Raw genomic sequence first — 20,889 nt, 5'->3', positions numbered from 1 at the left:
CGAGAGTAGGTTTATCTATTTTTCAGAGGAAGAAAAGTGACACGGGTTGCTTATGCTCATATGGGTTAAAAGCTGCTGTGGGGATTTGAACCCTTCTCAGTCTGACATCTAAACTCAGGGCCTTTCTTCCATTCCATGTCTAGTGGGAGAAGAACACTATATATATAAGTAGAATGAGGGCATAATGACACTTTTTGACACTTCCTCTCTGGTTGGTTGGGGCATATCTTGGTAGACCTGTCCAACACCAAATTTGGCTCTTTGTAGTAGTATGGTTGTGAGTTTCCCCAAGAGACTGTGGGCAAAATCTTTTGTGACTATGTTTCTCATAGGGCAGCTGGAAAAACCAAAGCAGGAATTTTAATGTTGGAACTTTACAACTCAATAATAAAAAGGCAAATAAACCAATAGAAAAAGGGGGAGGGGTGGGCAAAAATATTTTAACAGACTTTTCACAAAAGAAAACAGATGTATGGCCAATAAGCATATGAAAAGATGTTCAACATCATTATACACCAGGGAAACGCAAAATAAAACCACAATAAGATATATGTATACCATATAGCTAAAGCTAAAAAATCCAAAAAATTAAAAACAAACGTTGAGCAGGATGTGGAGTATCCAGAACTCTCACATATTGTTGGTGCAAGTATAAAATGATACATTTTGGGAAAAGCTATGAAATTTTCTTAAACAGTTAAACATTTACCTATTCTTTGACCACTCCTAAGTATTTACCCAAAGGAAATAAACATATGTCTACAGAGTAACTTATACAGCAACCTAGTTCATAATAACTAAAGTCTTGAAAGAGCTCAGGTGTTCATCATCAGGATAAACTAAGGTGTATTCATACAATTTAATACTACATAGCAATAAAAAGAAAAGCTGCTGATACATGCAAGAACATGGATGGTTCTCAGAAGCATTCTTCCTGTGAAAGAAGTCTTACACAAGAAAGTATACGCACTATATGATGGTTTCACTTATATGAGCCAGTAGAACAGATTAAGCTATATTGTGGAGAAAAATCAAAACATTGGTTGCCTCTGGAAGGAAGGAGGACGCAGAGATTGACTAGCAAGCGGACTAACCAACTCTCTAGGGTTTTAGGAATGTTCTAGATCTTGATGGGTGTATGCTCTTGTCAGACTCAGTGAATGTGCACTTGGATTGTGCATTTCATTGTATGTAAATTTTACACCAAAAGAAAAATATCAACAAATATTAACCTTTATTTAATGACATGCATGCTGAAATATTTAGGGGGGAGAAGTGTACTTATGTCTGCAATTTACCTTGAAATGTATCAAAACATAAGAATTGAGGGATTTACAGACCAATATGTGATAAAGCAAGTATAGTAAAATGTCAATGGTGGAGTCTAGGTGATGGGGAAATACACGTTCATTAACAGGAGTTCATTCTTTGAATTATGCTGTATGTTTGACATTTTTCATAATAAAGGGGACAGTTATTCGGGGGTTTTACAGGAAAAGCTCTGCATCAGGTTTAGGACTGAGCAAATGGAGACACCAGAAGCACGAGACCTGTCACGTGACCTAGCAAAAGTAACCTTTTCAGCCTGTTTCCTCAACTATCATCACATAGGCACAGCGGCAGTGGCGACACTCGGTACTATTAAGCAAATTCTAATGGGTAGGAATACCGCAAAGTAGGGAGTCATCCATTCAGCCCCCCATCCCACCCCCGTCAGGCCAAACGTCCACCGCCCTTCGTGCCCTACGGAGCTCCCTTAGACGAACCAGCCACGAAGGACCTAGCTAGCCCGTCTCTCTGGTAATCTCACCCCGGTTTCCGGGACGGCACCGGAAGTCCTTTCTCAGACGCTCTTCCTATTGGAGGCCGGTCTTTCGTGGGGGCGGGCACCGCTTGGAGGCGGAAGCAGCCGCAGGCATGGCGGCGGCCTTGCCGCTCGTCCTTCTCGTGCTGCTGCTCCTGGGTCCGGTGGGCAGGGGCCATACAGAGCCCCCACGCGACAGCCTGCGGGAGGAGCTCGTTATCACCCCGCTGCCTTCTGGGGACGTAGCCGCCACGTTCCAGTTCCGCACGCGCTGGGATTCGGAGCTGCAGCGGGAAGAAGGTGAGAGGGTGAGACTGGAAAGGTGTCTGTGGCACTTGCTGGGACGGTGGGTAGAGACGAGCTTTGGGAGGCGGGGCTTGGTTCCCGGGAAGGGTTTCTGGGCCCTGGACTCGGGCCCCGACAAACTAGCTCTTTGGGAAAAGATGGGAGAGTCATTGAAGAACCCCGTTATACCGGTGGTGAAACTGAGGCCCGGAGAGGGGCAGTGACTCCTCCTGACTCCTAGTTCAGGTGCTCTTTCCGCAGGCCCAGGCTGCCACTCTATAACCCTTTAGTTAGAACCCTGCGTCGACAAAACTGACGATGATGCTATTGGCGGTTACTGTTTATCCTGGGTGGTAGGCGCAGTGCTAAGTTCTGTGAGCGATTGTGAGATGTTGGAGATGTAGAGAGGTAAGGGCACTTGGTCAAGATCACATCACTAGTAAATGACAGTTTGGTATGGCATTCGGATGTCTCTGGCCCCAGCGCCTGGGTTCTGTTGCTTCTTTGGGGTGGCTGAGAACCTGTCCTCCAGGATCATCACTCACTTGCTCCCCCTTTCCAGTATCTCATTATAGGCTATTTCCCAAGGCCCTGGGGCAGTTGATCTCCAAATATTCTCTACGAGAGCTGCACTTGTCATTCACGCAAGGCTTTTGGAGGACTCGATACTGGGGGCCACCTTTCCTGCAGGCCCCATCAGGTGCAGAGCTCTGGGTCTGGTTCCAAGACACCGTCACTGAGTGAGTGCCCACCTTGAGGACTGTTGCAGGCCATAGAGGGGACGTAGCAGCCACGGGTGTTGTCATCCTGCCACTGCTCTTGGGGGGCAGCAGTTCCAGTGGATAGCAATTCTGTGGGGGGTGAAACTGGCATCAGAAGTAAGAAATGATATCACCGCTAAGTGGCATTCTTTACTTTGGTGGTTTTTTTTACTTCCCTTAATACTTCCACAAGGTAGCACATGCATGTATCTGCAGAGGCAGGTAACAAAGAATTGAAGCTTACTTAGATGTAAGGCAGTAGAAGACTGTGGCAAACTGGATAACCTTTTAAAAGACATTCACTACCCTCATCATCATCACACCAGGAGGGCCAAAGAAAACATCTGTGGGCTAGAATTGGCCTACGAGACCCCAGATCTCCATGTTAGAGGAATAGCTTCTGTTTGGGAGAGGGACAGGTTTAGGTACTGCTGTTGTACCACAATTTCCTCTTAATTCCACTGTGAGAAATCAGTAGCACAAGTATGATTTAAAAAGGGGGGAATAATGGAGAGGGGTCGGGACTGTGGCTAGAGAGCTTGAGAGGACAGCTGCCACTCAGCCTCAGTAGATCGTTGCCATGTGGGAACATTGTTGCCTACTGTTGTCAGATACTCTCATTTGCCAGAGATGCCAGAAATCTGGATTTTAGTGTGCAAATTGGCAAATGTAAATATCGGTAATTTCAAAATTTAAGAAATGCTGTGTGGGCCAATATTGTGCACACCAAGTGAAACCGGATTATGGCTTGGGTAGAGCTTTCAGGCTTCCAAGTTTGCAGTCTTTATTTGAGGCTTAAGGATTGGGGCGATTGGAAAACTGTGAGCAGAGGATTATTGAAAAACCCCAGGACAACACTGAGGTGGTATCAGCTAAGGAGCAAGCAGTGATTTCCAGATCTGCCAACCCTTTCTCTCTTGCCTGAACTCTGGCTCCTTTGCCTTCTTGCCATCTGCTTTGCCGTCACTGTCTCCCCTCAGCTCATAATTGCCTGTAATGTGGAGCTGATGTTGAGAATTTTGGTTTTATGCTTTCTGTTATGAATATAGAGACCAAGTCCATTGTGATATTTCTCTTTCTGATTTAATTTGATGTTTTTGTAGGGTCCTAAAATGGTTGTTTCCCCTTGTTCAGTGAGCCTTTATAGATGTAGGGCTTCCCACTCTGAGGGTGGAACCAGGACTTACTTTCATGCCCAGGGCATTCACAGGGAAATATGTAGTTTTGCCCAGCTGGGCACACCTCAGGTGGTTCATTGGGATGATCTCAGCCTCTGAAGATGTGGGGCATTTTACATGGTATTGTGGAGCATACGTAGGTGACCCAGACTTGCTCCTTGTCCCCTGGTTGCTCATAGCCTAGTTGAGGAGAAAAGATGCTTAAAACAAGATGCTGCCACCACCTAGCCATGTCCCAGGAGGGACCTTGTGAGAGGCCCATATGGTCAGAACGATCACAGCACAGGAGGAGGCTGTGGTTGAGGAGGGCAGGAGAGCCTTCCTGGAGGAGGGGGCTTCCTTGAAGGTGGGCAGAGAGGGGTGAGTAGGGCATTCCCAGGCAGGAGGAGGAATCACCTGAACAGAGACCTGTGGGGATGCAGGGATGTCCAGAGTGAGGAAGAAGAGGTGGGTAGGGCGAGACCCAGGAGGTGGCTGAGCAGGGCACCTGGGCCCTGGCAGCTCCGGGAGCTAGTCAGTCTAATGATTTGGCAGCCAAGTGCAGGCTTGGACGGAGGGAGCAGAGGCAGCCCCGTGACAGTGAGTGGGTTTGTGTCTCCATCCAGCGTGGATAAATCTTGGAAGGAGCTCAGTAACGTGCTCTCGGGTATCTTCTGCGCCTCTCTGAACTTCATTGACTCCACCAACACGGTCACTCCCACTGCCTCCTTCAAACCCCTGGGACTGGCCAATGGTGAGATAGCCCCGTGGCCCTTTGCTTCTTGCTGGTACCTCTTGCCTGAACCTCTGCCTCCTTTCTCCTCAGCTTCCTCCTTCCTCAGCTGGGCTGGGTCATAAATCCCCTGGGTGTGCAGGCCCGGGAGGAAGGCTTCCCGAGACCGTGCTGTCTCTGCCTTGCCTTCTTCTCCCGAGGAGAGGAGGGATCCCATCCCCAGCAGAGACTGTTAGGGCGGTGGTGCTGGAGAATTGCATGGCGAGCAGGAGGGGGGTCGCCCCAACTTTGGAGTATGGGTCCTGAAGAGTTGGGCCCCAAAGCCCACCCCAGACAGCTTGAGTCTCCCTCAGGCACTGATCACAATTTCCTGCGCTACGCTGTGCTACCGCGAGAGGTTGTCTGCACTGAGAACCTCACCCCATGGAAGAAGCTCTTGCCCTGCAGCTCCAAGGTGAGGCCGGAGCTCCCTGAATGTGCGTGGGAGCCCTGGAGAGCGGTCAGGGCTGGCGCGCGTGCCCCTTCTCTGCCTGCCCCCCCCTCCCCCAGGCGGCGTTTGGAGCAGGTGTCTCACCATGCAGGGCACTGACCTGTCCCTTCTTCCTGCTTCCCTCCAGGCAGGCCTGTCTGTGCTGCTCAAGGCTGACCGCTTGTTCCACACTAGCTACCACTCCCAGGCAGTGCATATCCGTCCTGTTTGCAGGGTAAGTCATGGGGAATGGGAGTGGGGGTGCCATCCAGGGCCCCTGAGGGAACGTGCAGGTAAAGCACGTAGCCTAGTGTCTGTCGCGGGCTGAGCCAGTAGTAAGTGCTAGCCGTGATGCTGATTATATGGGGCATTTGGCCACACACCAAGGAAACTGAGCGGTTGCCTGGCAGGTGGTTAAGAACAATAGCTGTGTGTGCAGCTGCCAGCCCAGTCACTCTGGGCATGACCTTGGACAGATCATTTCATTTCCCTGAGCCTGGTTTCCTCCTCTGTCCAATGAGAACAATAGTAGGATCAGTTCCTATGGGTGTTGGTGATGGTTCATTCGACTGGTGCATAACGCTGCTGGCACAGGGTCAAGTGCTCAGTAGTGAACAGTAGGAAACCAATGGGTGGGAAGATACATACTAGACAAGGAATTGAGTCCGGGTGGGAGTCCCCGAGGCTGTGTGTGTGGTAGGGGGCGGGGAGTGATGCGTCCTCACGGCCACTGTCTGGCCCTTGTGGTAGAATGCACGCTGTACCAGCGTCTCCTGGGAGCTGAGGCAGACCCTTTCTGTTGTGTTTGATGCCTTCGTCACAGGACAGGGGAAGAAAGGTAGGCTGCCCTGGCAACTCATTATCGCCCCCCACCATCACTGGTCCTGCCCTGTCTGTGCAAACAAGGCCTGTCCCCAGCCCCCGCTGAACCCTGCCCTCTGCCCCTCAGATTGGTCCCTCTTTCGGATGTTCTCCCGAACCCTGACGGAGCCCTGCCCCCTGGCTTCAGAGAGCCGAGTCTATGTGGACATCACCGGCTATAACCAGGTACCGATGTCTCCAGTCACAACCGTCCCCCTTAACCCAAGGCCGGCCTGCGCCTCTGCTCTCTTCTCAGCCCTGCCCTTGTGCCCCCAGGACAATGAGACGTTGGAGGTGACCCCTCCCCCAACCACCACCTACCAGGACGTCATCCTCGGTGCCCGGAAGACCTACGCCGTCTACGACTTGCTGGACACGGCCGTGATCAACAACTCTCGTAACCTCAACCTCCAGCTCAAGTGGAAGAGCCCCCCAGAGAGCGGTGGGTGCGGACGGGCCGCTGGGCACAGTGGGCTGCAGAGGTTTCATCTCTGGGGGAGACTCCTAGTCCTTCCTTTCACCATGGATATGAATGAAGCTTGTATTTAGACCCAGGTCCCAAGTCACTGTTTTTGTTTTTTGTTTTATTTTTTTTTTAATGTTTATTTATTTTTGAGAGACAGAGAGAGGGACAGAGAGAGAGAGACAAAGTGCAAGTGGGGTAGGGGCAGAGAGAGAGAGAGACACAGAATCTGAAGTAAGCTCCAGGCTCTGAGCTGTCAGCACAGAGCCTGACGTGGGGCTCTAACTCAAAAACTGCGAGATCATGACTTGCGCCAAAGTCGGACACTTAACCGACTGAGCCACCTAGATCCCTTGAGTCGCTGTTCTGATCTAACTCCATCTTCTAAGCTCTGTGACCTTGGGCAGGTTCCTAACCTTACTGTCTCATCTGGAAAATGGGGTCATAATTACCCAGCAGAGTAGATGACGTAATTAATGTAAAACACAGAGTTCGTTCATTCAATCAGCAAATATTTTTTGAAGACCTAAGATACCCTGCATTTGAGAAACATTATGTCTGTTGATTGAGGCAGACCTGAGACAATTAATTAGTTGTGATTGCATTCAGTGTTACCAAGGAAAAGTGCGGACTGTCACAAGGGCAACTGGTTTGGGTTGGAGGGGGCACGGAGCTCGGCACATATAAGTGCTTAGGAAGTTATAGTAATTCTGTCATGCTGTGGACCGGGGAAGACGTGGATAATTCCAGAATGCAAGTTTCCCAGTTCTGATGGAAAAGCTCTTCCCCACTGCCTCCTGGCTCGGAGAGTCTGAACGAGGCCAGGGGAGTGAGCATGAGGAGTGACCCTTGCCTTTAGGGGCTCTTAACCATGAACTTCTCTGTGCAGAGGCCCCTCCGGTGCCCTTCCTGCATGCCCAGCGGTACGTGAGCGGCTACGGGCTGCAGAACGGGAAGCTGAACACGCTGCTGTACAACACGCACCCACACCGGGCCTTCCCCGTGCTGCTTCTGGACACCGTGCCCTGGCACCTGCGGCTGTATGTGCACACCCTCACCATCACTTCCAAGGGCAAGGACAACAAACCGAGTGAGAGCCGAGTCCTGGGCCGGGCCCCCCTCCCCAGCTTGCTGTCCCCCCGGGTCCCCCAAACCCTCATGTCTCCAGGTCATTCCTCAAGTGTCTTGGAGACACTGCACCGACACAAAGTCCAGAAGGGTTTGAAACGTGGACAGGGTAGCCTCACGGTGCCAGATGCGGAAGTAATTTCTACAAGACAAATAATTTTAACACGTGGTACTACTGATTCTTAATAGGGCTTTACGAAGGCAGTGGTTTCCTCGTCGTTTTCACTTACTTGCTCCTCCTTCCTTGGTGCCCTGGTCACGTCCTTTTGTGCTGATTCATGGGCTTGCAGTAGAGAACAGGTTAGCAGCAGGAGAAACAGTATAGAAACAAAAAACGATAAAGCTGGTGTAGACGGTTTTTGTCTCCTTGGGAGGGTTAAAGAGCTGTAGTTTCAAAAATGTATTTGTATTTTCTGTGTTGAAGAGGAGTCAGTATTTACTGCCTGCTTTCCGCTAGGTGGCAGGCATAGCACTGGGGCGCTTGTCGTTTGGAGTGGAGGGAGACCTAACAGAGGACTTCTCAGGCAGAGGTCCTGGCACATCCCGAACACCCAGACTTAACGTGTCTCAACACTTGCTGTTGCCTCATTTTTCAACCTGGGGTTGTTGTACTTCTCTTTCGCACCACTGTTTGTATCACCTTCAGAATCTCTCCTTCGGACATCCCACCCCTGTATTTTGTGGACTTTTCTGTTTTGTTTTTTAACCTTTCGCTCTGGAAAGTGTCAAACGCACAGCGTATGACGCTGCCCTGTGCCTGTCACAAGCGCCAGCGGCCTCCAGATCCCCTCGCTTGTGATCTCTGCCCTTATTCCGTTTCTCGATCTTGTTACGTTTCTGCTGGAGTATCTTAAAACGGATCCTAGACACCATAGCCACCATGCTTCAGTCTATGTCTCTAACAGGTAAAGGGCTTCTAAAAGAATACCACCCATTCTTGGCACTCTCGTTTCCCCCAGTGGTCTTAAAAATAACACTTTATAATTGTTTTTTTGGGTGAGAATCGAAACAGCATCCTCACATTGCATTTGCTTGATAAGCTCTCAAGTTTCTCTCTCTCTTTTTAATTCATAGGCTTTATTTTCTTAGAGCAATTTTAGGTTGAGAGAAAAACTGAGCAGAAAGCACAGAGTTCCCATGTACTCCGTCTCCTCCCACCCTCAGTTTCCCCATTATTAACATCTTGCATTGGGGTGTTTGCTCCTAAGTCTCTCTTAATCTATAACAGTTCCCACTTTTTTCCCCCCAAGTCTGTTTTTCGGAGAAACTCGGTCATTTGTTACATGGAATGTTCTACATTCTGAATCTGTCCTTGTGCCTGTGTTTAACATATTCCTCCCTCCCTTACGTTTCTTGGTTGCTGGTGGTTAGATATAGAAACTTGATTAGATTCGGGTTCCACATTTTGGTCAGGAAACTTCCGGTTCTGTGAACTTCCTGTTGCATCACATCAGGGATCTGATGCCTGGCGCCCCGGTTTTAGCGATGGGAGGATTAACTAGATTGAACGTGTCTCGGGACAGCTGCCCTGGAAACATCTTTCCCCTTTTCTAGGACCCTGCTTCCCTCCCTGAGCCTGCCTGGCTTCTGCGATCCAGAGCCTAAGACCTTGATAGGTAGGGGCGAGGGTGCAGATAGTCTGACCCCAGGAGAGAGGTGTGGGTGACCCTTGCCTGTCCCCAGGTTACGTCCACTACCAGCCCGCGCAGGACCGGCTGCAGCCGCACCTCCTGGAGATGCTGATTCAGCTGCCGGCCAACTCGGCCACCAAGGTGTCCATTCAGTTTGAGCGGGCGCTGCTCAAGTGGACCGAGTATACCCCGGACCCCAACCACGGCTTCTACGTCAGGTGGGCTCCCCTCACGTACTGCCCCGTAGCCTCCTGACCCCCCGCTGTGCTGCTTTGCCCCTGGTGGGGGAGACCCACCCACGGAAGGCCTGTCTGCCTCTCCACAGCCCGTCTGTCATCAGTGCCCTCGTGCCCAGCACGGTGGCAGCCAAGCCCGTGGACTGGGAAGAGAGCCCCCTGTTCAAGTCCCTGTAAGTATGACCTCAGCCGCCTGCTTCGGGGCGGGCATCCACACAGACGATCAGGTTTCTGCTGGCCAAAGCAATGTGCAGAGTTAACTCAATCCCAATAAAAATCCTAGTGGTCTATAATATTTGTTCTGACTCTGTGAAATGATTCTGAACTGCTTCCAGAAGAATAAAGAGACGAGGAGAGCTGTAGTTCTAGCCTGCGCTTACTCATTGATTCTCTTAACGAATATTTCATCGAGTGCTTATCAAATGCCAGGTGCTTCAGAGAGCCCCGGGCATACGGCAGGACACAACACAGCCTTGCCCCTGCCCTGCTCATGTCAAGAGGCTGGAGGGGAGATTCTGGTCTAGAGTGATGGGGTCACAGGTGGTGCTGGGGAGTACTCCAGTGGGTTATCCAGGAGGACTTCTCTGAGGAGACAGCCTCGAGGCTGAGACCGGAGGCTAAGGAAGAGGCAGCCCAGAGAAGGCCGGGCCCCTTTCCTCACGTCAGCACAAGGCAGCTCTCCTTTGAACAGGTTTCTGTGCTGTCTTACGTGTTTCTGTGTTGATCCGAGATGTCTTCTGTCAAAAGGTTTTGAGGCTAAGAAAGCTTTGCAAACCCTCACCGCTGCGCTTGGACCCAGTGCAGCCAAGAGTGGGGACGGGGTGGGGCAGGGTGGGGAGGGTTGGAGCAGCCTCCTCCTGCCTCACCTTTCCTTCCCGACCCCCAGGTACCCGGTCTCCGATAGCTCTAGCTACTTTGTGCGCCTCTACACGGAGCCGCTGCTGGTGAACCTGCCCACGCCGGACTTCAGCATGCCCTACAACGTCATCTGCCTCACGTGCACGGTGGTGGCCGTGTGCTATGGCTCCTTCTACAATCTCCTCACCCGAACCTTCCACATCGAGGAGCCCAGCACGGGCGGCCTGGCCAAGCGGCTGGCTAACCTTATCCGGCGTGCCCGTGGCGTGCCGCCGCTCTGAGGTTTGCCCTCTTCACGGCGGGGCTGCTGTGAACCTCTGGGGAGGGGCGGTGGTGACTCCCAGGGCTCTTTCTGCCACGTGTTCTCTACAGAGTTGGCTTTCGAACCAAACCGCCCCTGGACGAGGCCGAGCCCTGGAGTGTGTTGTCTGGTTCAGTAGCCACAAGCCAGATGTGGCATTGGAATTTAATTTAAATTAAAAATTCATTTTCTCTGCTGTACTGGCCACGTTTCAAGTGCTCAGTTACCAGAAGTGGTTAGTGGCTACTGTACTGGAGAGTGCGGACAAACATTTCCATCATTGCAGAAGGTTCTAGGACAGTACCGACCTAGATAACGGGGCACGTTGAAGAACTTGTATCACTGTGTGGTAGCTGGAATTGGCTAGTTGTGGAATAAAAAGTGACTTTCTTAGTTCTTGGCCTCCTGTTCTTGAGGCCCGGGAAGAGGGGTCTAGGGCCTTTTGCTGGGCGCCTGCCTAAGACTTCTACACTTTCCCCCAAACCCTAACAAACAAAGTTCCTTCACCTGCTGAAAATTCCTTCTTCTCTGGCTTCCCTGGTGCCCTCATTGGTGATTCCCAGAACTCCCTGGGTTTGGCCAGGAGTGTTTATATAAGCATATCCATGACCATGAACGTGAATCATCCTCCACCTTCCAGGGGCCCCGAGAACCAGTCCCCGATCACCAGGGGTAGGGCTGGAGAGGCAGAAGAGCTCTGTGTGTTGGTTTTCTAACCATGTTGTACATTAGAATCACTTGAGATGCTTGTGAAAATAATGCAGCTTCCTGGGGTCCAGACCGTGTGAATTCAGTTGGCCTGAGTGTAGCCCACCCTGCCTTTGCATTTCTGTCAGACTCTTCACGAGCACGTGTTGTGGGTGGTCCTTAGACCTCCCACAGGCTTTGGAGCCAGGCCCATCGGATGGAGGCCTGCCCCTGTCCACCTCCCCTTCTGGTTCTACAGCCCTGGGTTCCTGTAGCAGATCCTTAGGCAGACTCCCCGCCAACCCCCCACCCCCCCCCCCCCCACCCCCACCCCCCACCCCCCCCCCCCCCCCCCCCCCCCCCCCCCCGCCCCGGCCCAGTCTTCTGTCTCTGCCTCTGGCACATTTGGCATTAGTTGTATCCGTATTTGCAGTCTGCCTGTCCCTTCCCCAGCTCTCAATCATAGCGTTAGAATGCCCTGTTCCTCCAACCACACACTCTCCTCTACTGCCTGGTTCACGTTTACAAAACCAGAGAGATGTTGCTTCCTCCAGGAAGTCTTCCCTGATACACCAGACTGCTGTAGGTGCCCCTTCCCTCCGCTCCCAGAGCTCCCTGGACTTACTTTCACAGGTTCCTTATCATCCCGGCTATTCTTTTTCTTAAACGTCCATTAAACTCCTAAGGTCCCTGGGGGCACAGGGGCTGTCTTCTGTCTGGACCTGATCCAGCTCGGACATGAAAGTGCTCCATCAGCATATGTATGAATGGGTATAGGCTGTTCTGGCCTGGGATCTGGGGTTCAAGGGTAGGGAGGGGAAGGGCGAGGGGCACCTAGAAACCCCACAAGTATTAGTGCTGGGTCTTTAGCACAATAGTACTGGTGATGTCTGTACCGCCAACATAGATGGGGCTGTTTAGGTTGCCTCTGAGGGTTTTCCAAGAGCCCCCAGAATGTACGAGTGATGTGTGTGCAGGTGTGTGTGTGTGTGTGTGTGTGTGTGTGTGTGTGTGTGTGTAGGAAGAAGGTGATGAGCTAACTGAGACCATGGGCAAAACCACCTCGGTTTTGGTCACTTGAGTTTTTCTTCCAAGCAGTAAATAAGCAGGGCATAAATGGGATGAGAGTGCGGTGGGAGGGTGGCCGAAGCGGGCTGCAAGCCGAGTCAGCAGGGGGTCATGGCCTGGCTGTCTTTACACCCCCAGCTGGGTCAGCACTCAGAACAACCTCCGCTACCATGTCCCACGTGATCCGTGCACTGACCACACCATGCTCCTCCCTGAACTCCAGATCCATTTACCCAACCGCCTCCCTGCCGTCTGCGCTTGGACGTCTAAGAGCATCTCGGATTTAATATCAAACCAAGCTTCCGATCCTCTCCCCTTCTACCCTCAACAGGCGCATCCATGGTCAGCTCATCTCTGTTAACAGCACCCCTCATCTTCCCGGTTGCCCAGGCCAAAAACCTTGGACCCGTCCTTTATTCTGCCCTCATGAGCCGTGTGTGCCCGTAAACAACGTCCTCTACCTTCAAAGTGAATCCAGGAGCCGACTCCCTTTTCACACACCCAGTGCGGCGCTGTGGTGAGGGCTAACCTATGGTGAGGGCTAACCGGCAGTGCCTGTTTAAAGCGCTGCCCAGCAACTAGCTCCCCGCTTTGCTGTTGTGGTTTCCCTCTGGCTCTCACCGCCATCAGCATGCAATGTGTCTTACTTATCTTGTTTATTAATAATTAAGCTCCATAAGGACAAGGATTTTTGTCTTGTAGCTGCAGTGTCCAGAACAGAGCCTGGCATGCGGTTTGCATTCCAATGATTGCTGAACGAATGAGTGAATGAAAGGATGAATCTCAGGCGGTAATTTTGCTGCGAAGCAAGCCGGGTCACCCAAACATCTGGGTTCTGCACCTTGAAATTCTTGCTGTGCCAGCACCTGAGCTGAAATCAAGAGTCAGACCCTTCACCAACTGAGCCACCCAGGAGCCCCGGTTCTCAGTTCTTACTGTCCCATGTCATGAGTTGATCTGAGCAACTGATTAAATTCTTTAGTTGTGTGTATGCCGATTTATATTTTTTTACTTTAAAATCATTTTTAATAGTCATATTTTTAAAAATGTATAAGCTTCAGAGCAAAGACACTATTTCATATACCAGTGAAACTCTATCCTCGATTAATCTTCTAGAGCTCAATCTCTCAGGTAGTTAAGAACATGAAAGAGAATGGGGAAATAGAGGGGAAAACATGTCCTTTCTCTCAAATATGTATTATTTATATGTATTTGGGAATATTTGTATATTATTTATATGTATTTGGGAAGGGCACACCAAGGACATGAATGAAACCACCAAGGACAAGTGTCTACTCTGGGAATCCCAGGTCCTGGATTCTAGTATTGCTGTTTGGTCCCAGGCAGCCTTATTTCAAGGAAGGGGGGGCAGCAGGACAGGGTATGGGGGAGGCAGCAGCGATGGTCAGGGCAGAGGCCACCCGGCATTCCAAAAATTATGGAGCAACAGAATATTATTTAGTGTTAAAAAGAAAGAAATCCTGACAGGCCGCAGCAGGGATGAACCTTGACAATATGATGCTAACACTATAAGCCAGTCACAAAAGGACAAATGCTGTAGGATGTCTCTCGCAGGAGGAGGGGTCCATTCACAGACTCGGAAGGTGGGGTGGAGGTGACGGGACTGGGGAAGGGGGATGAGGCGTCAGTTCTCATTGGCACGAAATTCCCGTTGAGGAGATGAAAATGTTCTGGAGGCGGACGGTCGTGACCCTTGCACATCAGTGAGTATGCTTCAGGCCACTACATTGTACCCTTAGAAATGGGTAAAATGGTGAGTTTTATGTTGTATATATTTTACCACAATTAAAAGAATATATAAAATCCTAATTTTTCCAAGATCCCTCTGCATGGGGGAAATTCCCACCTGACTGACCAAGATCCCCTGAATTTCTAGCTCTTTCCGTGCTCTAGGACGTGGCTCCAGCTGAACAGGTGGAGTAGAAGCTGAGCTGGTAGTCAAGCCCCAGGCAGCAAAGAGCAGGTGCCGGGGCCTGGGGACAGACACGCAGGTCCCCAGTTTTGCATTTAGTCTGGCCTCCATGAGGAGGACCCCCTGGTGATAGGGAGCTTGTGTCCTTTGTCCTCATCCTTCTGAGGGCACAGGACAATGAGGGCCTGAGGGAATAGGGGTGGGGTGGTGCAGGTTTGATCACCCTTGTTTGCTGAGGTGGCTGTGGGCAATTTGTGAGGACAGGTTCTGTGCCCTTGCAAGAAGGCCTCAGGCCACACTGGCTTGGAATGCTTTATTGACCCAGGCCCAGAGGGCTCCGGGATGGGTTCCAAGCAGGGCCTGAGCACAGGAAGGGAGGCCCAGCCAGCCTTCGGTCAAGGCTAGGAGGATGTAGGCCCGGTCTTCGGCGGCTTTTTACCTTGTCCCTGTAATAGAGACAACAGTCAGTTTCCTTCTTGGCCGGTCTTTTGGTGGCCTAGGGCCAGGGCCGTCAGCTGGACCCCTTACCCACCCCCTTCAACAGCCACCCTCCCAGGGACCCCTGCAGCTCTCTCACCTCTCACCCTGATCACTGCCACCCTCGCCTCCGTCGTCTCTGTCAACACCGTCATCCCCCGTGAAGGTTACACTGCTGCCTTCCCTGGGCCAGCAGCACCGCTAACACGACAAGGCCTTACTGCGCTCGCCAATGCCGCCTTCGTCTTCGCCACCCATGCCGCCGCCAACCGCAGCCTTGCTGTCTCCACCCCACTGCCCTCCCTCCACTGCCACCAGCACCTCTTCATGAGGCTGGTCGTTCCTGACGTCATCGCCTCCCGTGGCAACATCACCATGGCATCACCACCACCGTCCTCATCCCACCGGCTCCCTTCCCACGAGCACCGCCACCCGATGGCCACCTTTGCTTCTGCCGTTTCTGTAAGAGGACTCACAGGGGGGTTTGCAGACCCTCCGACACATCTCCGTGGTCTCAAAGTTGTTGGCATTGCCCCGACAGCCACCGTAGGTGAAGTGCTCACATTCATGGGCTGTAGAGTTGTAGAAATAGCGGTAGAAACAGCCTCGGCAGGGGCCCTCGACGGGGGGGAGCCGGCACAGGGCAGGCAGAGTTTGGAGCAGTTCCTGGGGAGCCTCTCGCTCGAGATGGGCTGCAGGGGTGAGGAGAGACAGGGACTGTCACGTGGGTGTCCTTTTAAAGAGGTGATACGTACTTTTCTTTTAGAAGCATGTCTTCTACACCAAGCCCCCCGCTAGGTGCTTGCCATGGGTTGCACGATTTAAATGACCTCACGGAGCAGATATTACTTTCCCTCTCCCACAAATGAAGAAATGGAGGCGCAGAGATGTTTGGTAATCTTCCAAAAATCATGAAACCCAGCAGTCGAGGCCTGGGGTTTAAAGCCAGTTCCAATTTCAAATCCCGGACTCTGCATGCTACATCTTCTCATAACTTCACTCAAGATATGTGCTGTGGCCTTGTTTATAATTGCCAACAACCATAGTTTGGATAAAATATCAGGGGACTGATGGGTTACACGCAGTCGTGGATGAGAATAGTGCTGGTGTATATATATCAACATGGAGAGAAGTCTATAATCTTGTGAAACAAAAATCAAATGAAAGAAGACAAGATCTAGAATGGTCCCGTGGATGTAAAATATACCGATAAAACCGTGCAATGATGATTAGTAAGTTGTTTACCACTGTATTTGTAATAGTTTTCCTGGGTGGTGGAATTTCAAGTGATTTTTATATTCTAGTTATTTTTAGTATCATTTAAATGACAATGAACAGTATCATTTTTATAACTAGGGAAAAGGTATTTAAATAATATTCACTATCCATGAGTAACGAAAAAATAAAGACATGGACGTATTTTACTAAATCACCTGTTATTTTAACTCCTTTCACATCTGACTCTGGTTATCACATGAAGTGATTTATCAAACATGTGCATGTATACCTCTTCCCCCCCCCCCCACCCAACACACACATCCTCACCCATTATTTGGCGGTGGACACACGGGATCCCAGTGTTCATGGGATGCAATACACATTACTTGGATATGTACACTCCCCAACGAGGATGCACCCCTAAGACAATGAGCTCATGGGTCAACTCTGCTCCATGGTACCATTTTGTGGATCTTCAATTGATATGACACGCTCCAGGCCGAACCCATTCTTCGCTAGAATTGGAAAGAAACCATTCTAGGAAGGGAATTCAAGGTCTTTCATTAGGGCAGCAATCCTCAATGTTGGTGGAACATTAGATTCCTCTTGGGGAACTTTAAAGAAATCCCAATGCCCAGGCTTTACCCAAGACTAATTAAATCAGAATCTGGGAGTATGGGACCCACGTAGCCCCTAGGTGACTCCAGTGTATAGCCAAGTTTCAGAACCTGATCTCCTTTTTATTTAAAAAATTTTTTTGAATGTTTATTTTTGAGAGAGAAAGACAGAGACAGAGACAGAGCACGAATAGGGGAGGGGCAGAGAGAGAGGGGGACACAGAATCTGAAGCAGACTCCAGGCTCTAAGCTGTCAGCACAGAGCCAAATGTGGGGCTCGAACTTACAAACCGCAAGCTCGTGACCTGAGCCGAAATCAGTCACTCAACCAACTGAGCCACCCAGGTGCCCCTGATTTCCTTTTAAAAGCAATATGAAAATCTATTTCCTCTTGTAAGAATTCTGGGAGTAGGATTCTGGAAGGCAGGATTGCTCAGGCTGGCTAAAATAGGGGACTCACTTTTTAACTTCATATATTTACATATTATTTGTCTTTTTAAGACAAACCCATGCATTGCTTTGTAATAAAAATTAAATTTGGTGAGGACTGAATTAAATCAAACAGACATCTGTGAGGTCTGGCCCCAGATCTTCCCCAGACTACATGGAGACCATAGATGAACACTTCTTGTTTCCTCCAGAGGTGGAAGTGACCAGGTAGCCCTATGCAGCCAGCCCCCCACCCTATGCCTCCCTCTCCCCCACAGGCTATGGGTCTCAGGGGTCCTCTTTTTTTTTTTTTTTTTTTTTTGAGAGGGAGAGAGAGAGCGCGCGTGCAAGTGGGGGGAGGGCCAGGGACAGAGAGGGAGAGAATATTAAACAGTCTCCATGCAGAGCCTGATGCAGGGCTCAATCTCATGACTGTGACATCATGACCCGAGCTGACATCAAAAGTCACTTAACTGGCTGAGCCACCCAGGCACCCCTCAGAGATATTCTTTTTTAACCCCTCAGCTCACCTGAGGTCTTTTCTGAGCTGGCGATGCCCATCAGGCAGAAGGGGAAGCAGAGGGCAAGGAACAGGCTGACCTTCATGGTGTCAGTAGTAGCTGAGTGTTCTAGAGTGGGGCTGGGAGACTAAAATTTATACCTGCAGCTAAAAGCAGCTGTGCCCTCTTCCTCAGAGTTGAGGGAAGTATCTGGGTTTTCATTACTTGGAAGAGGAAGTACCCTCGACAAGGAGCGTGGGCCCAGAAGAATTGGACGTCTCACCCAGAGGCAGTGCCACTTGCCTGGGAGGACTTCTTGAAGCCTGTTGAGCCAGTGCCCTAAGTCAGTGCTTCTTCAGCATCTGGAATGCCGGTCCTCAGCCTCATCTACTGCACACTTGAGTTCCTGTGACCTTGGACTGGTAAGTGACTTCTGGGGGCCTCAGTTTCCCTATTCCCTATCTGTCAAACAAGTGGGCTGGACAACACGGTCCCTAGGAACCCAGCTTAGCTGTTCTCCATTCTGTTATTACTGGTTCCCATCCAGATCCTCCCAGCTAGTTGCCTCAACATCCCAGGAGAGAAAACATAGCTCTTTGTTCATTGCTTTATTTATTTAACTAAGGAATAATGAGTTGATTGTTTTATATAAATTATCACACTTATTTTTAAAAGATCAAGCTATACTGAATAGTACAAACGAGAAGCAAATGCCTCCCCAGATTCTACTACAGTCCTGTGCAACAGAAATATAATGCAATATATTACAGTATAGTTTTCTAGTACCTGCCTTTAAAAAAGTAAAAAGAAAAGTTAGTTTCAATAATAGTTAATTTAACCCAATGTATCCAAAATATTACCGTTTCAACATATGATCAACATGTAATAAAAATATTAATGCAATATTTTCCTCTTCTGCAGTATTGTACCCAGCCTTTGAAATCAGGTGTGTATTTCCCATTTATCGCACATCATGATTCATATTAGTCATATGTTGTGTGCTCAGTAGCCACACGTGGCTAGTGGCTACCATACTGAACAGTGAATTTCCACCACATGAAGTAACTATTAGTGACTATTAGAGTTTACAGGCAGTATTTTCCCTGAATTTTTGCATATTGCCTTAATACTTGAAGGACAATTTGATGGGGTAAAAAAAAAAAAAAAATCCTGGGTCATACTTTCTTTTCCCAGAACCTGGGACCAGGGTGGACCTAGCTCCACCAAATTCTGCCATGGAATGTTGCTAAGTGGCCTGAATGTTTTTGTCCTTTGAATGTTGCTTTTTTCCTACCTGAATGTCTAAGGACTTCTTTGCTTCTCTTTGAGATCCAGTAACTTAACAAGATTATTTTGACATCATTCTGCATCTTTTTTTTTTTTTAACTGGGACATGGAGGGCTTTTATAATCTACAGATTTTTTAAGGGAAATTTTCTTGTATTATTCTTGGAATATTTTCTGTTCCAATTGCTGAATTTTCTACTCAAGAGACATCAGTTATGTCAGATTATCATCATTTGTCTTCTTGTACTTGTTAAAAGTATGGCCCCTGGAGAAAGACAAATTTATATTCTTTTTTTTTTTAATGTTTTATTATTCTCGAGAGACAGAGAGTGAGCGGGGGAGGGGCAGTGAGAGGGAGGGAGACACAGAATCCGAAGCAGGCTCTGAGCTGTCAGCACAGAGCCAGACGCGGGCTCGAACTCACAACCTGTGAGATCATGACCTGAGCCAAAGTCGGATGCTCAACCGACTGAGCCACCCAGGCGCCCCGAGAAAGACATATTTAAATGTCAGCTTTTCCATTCACTATCTGTGCTACCTCTGCCAATCTATTTAACCTCCCTGGACTATAGTTTCTATTTGGAGACAACGGAAGCTCCCTGCGTTTGGATTCCCCAAGACCATGCTCAGGTTCAATTCATGAAAAGGACTCAGAGGACTCAGAGTTATTCTTAAGGTTACAGCCAATGCATACAGATTAAAATCAAGAAAGGGAAAAAGCATAGGGTGTGAAGAATGGAGGAAACCAGGCACAAACTTCCCTCCCCAGTCCAGTTACACAGGATGTGTTTCATTCCCCCAGCCCAACACGTTTGAAGTGTTGCCCACACACTGAAGCCTGGGTTTCTTGGGTTTTTATTGTGGTCAGTCACATAAGCATACGACCAACTTAGCCTAGCACAGGGGTCTTGGATTTAGGTGGTGAGCACTCTGAAAGCTGTAAGGTGTTTGACCCATGCCTACCAATTTTGCAGCTTTGGCTTTGGAGATCCCCATCTGTCCTAGATCTGTTATTCCTTGCACAAGAAGATTCCTTTATTTATTTATTTATTTATTTATTTATTTATGTATTTATTTACTTACTTATTTACTTATGTTTTTATTTATTTTTATTTTTTAAGTTTATGTATTTATTTTGAGAGACAGAGTGAGCAGGGGAGGGGAAGGGAGAGAGAGAGAGAGAGAGAGAGAGAGAGAATCCCAAGCAGGCTCCACACTGCCAGCATGGAGCCCGACATGGAGCTCGAACCCACAAACTGTGAGATCATGACCTGAGCAGAAATCAAGACTTGGATGCTTAACCCACTGAGCCACCAGGGCGCTCCAAGAAGATTCCTTTAAAGTGGCAGATGTCCTAACGGGTTTTAATAGTCCAACTTGTGCCTACGGAGAATTTGATGTGCCATTGGTCAAAACAGTCAGCATTCCTTATCTTAATTTATTAACCCAAGTTCCCTTGCAGATTATGCTGCAAACTTACCTCAAGGCTTTGCAATGGCTGCCACCCATTGTGCCCTCTCAATATAACTGTCCTGTAACCTTTCCAGGATCCCAGAACGTTTCTGAGGACAATATCTACCTGTACATATATGTATATTGTTTGGACCAGAGAGCTGCACACAAGGGAGCAGAGCTCAAATCTGAAAGTGACTCACCCACCATCCTCAGGAACCATGAGAGGATCAGTGAGCCCAGACTGTTCAGTTGGGTCCTGGCCTGGGTGTCTTGTTGTACCACAGGCTGTTAGCAGGCAACTTTGGATCTCTTCCTCATACCGAAAATTGGAAAAAAAAAAATGATTAAAGACAATCTGGTGATACCAAATAGCTTTATTTAACACTTCGTGAAGTGGGCAATCTCCATTCCCAAGGATCCAGAGAACTGCCAAGTGGGGCAGAGGGCAGGAAGATTTTATAGGCTAAAAAATAAGGGACAAGGAAAAGAAAGATAGAAAGTGAGGAAGGAGCAAGGAGATAAGTATAGAGCC

General features: G+C 49.4%; 2 protein-coding genes across 2 annotated transcripts; one reads left to right on the top strand and one right to left on the bottom strand.

Annotated features, from left to right (window-relative positions):
• The first annotated feature begins 1,878 nt into the window (after nt 1-1,878).
• PIGT (phosphatidylinositol glycan anchor biosynthesis class T) lies at nt 1,879-11,080 on the top strand. The gene is made up of 12 exons (XM_042930839.1): nt 1,879-2,104; nt 2,652-2,829; nt 4,634-4,761; nt 5,094-5,194; nt 5,358-5,444; nt 5,960-6,047; nt 6,159-6,256; nt 6,347-6,512; nt 7,423-7,623; nt 9,345-9,510; nt 9,618-9,701; nt 10,415-11,080. The coding sequence occupies exons 1-12, from the start codon at nt 1,918-1,920 to the stop codon at nt 10,665-10,667; spliced, it is 1,737 nt and encodes a 578-aa protein (XP_042786773.1). The 5' UTR covers nt 1,879-1,917; the 3' UTR covers nt 10,668-11,080.
• A 3,973-nt stretch (nt 11,081-15,053) lies between these two features.
• Nucleotides 15,054-17,722, bottom strand: LOC122214834 (early lactation protein-like). Its single transcript, XM_042930076.1, has 3 exons — nt 17,647-17,722; nt 15,329-15,544; nt 15,054-15,208 (listed from the first exon to the last, which is right to left on the bottom strand). Exons 1-3 carry the CDS (start codon nt 17,720-17,722, stop codon nt 15,054-15,056), a joined length of 447 nt encoding a protein of 148 aa, XP_042786010.1.
• Between the last annotated feature and the right edge of the window lie 3,167 nt (nt 17,723-20,889).

The sequence above is a fragment of the Panthera leo genome, chromosome A3 (assembly GCF_018350215.1).
Source record: "Panthera leo isolate Ple1 chromosome A3, P.leo_Ple1_pat1.1, whole genome shotgun sequence".
Classification (NCBI taxonomy): Eukaryota; Metazoa; Chordata; class Mammalia; order Carnivora; family Felidae; genus Panthera; species Panthera leo.
Note: the sequence above shows the minus strand (reverse complement) of the source record. Positions and strands in the feature narration are given on the sequence as shown.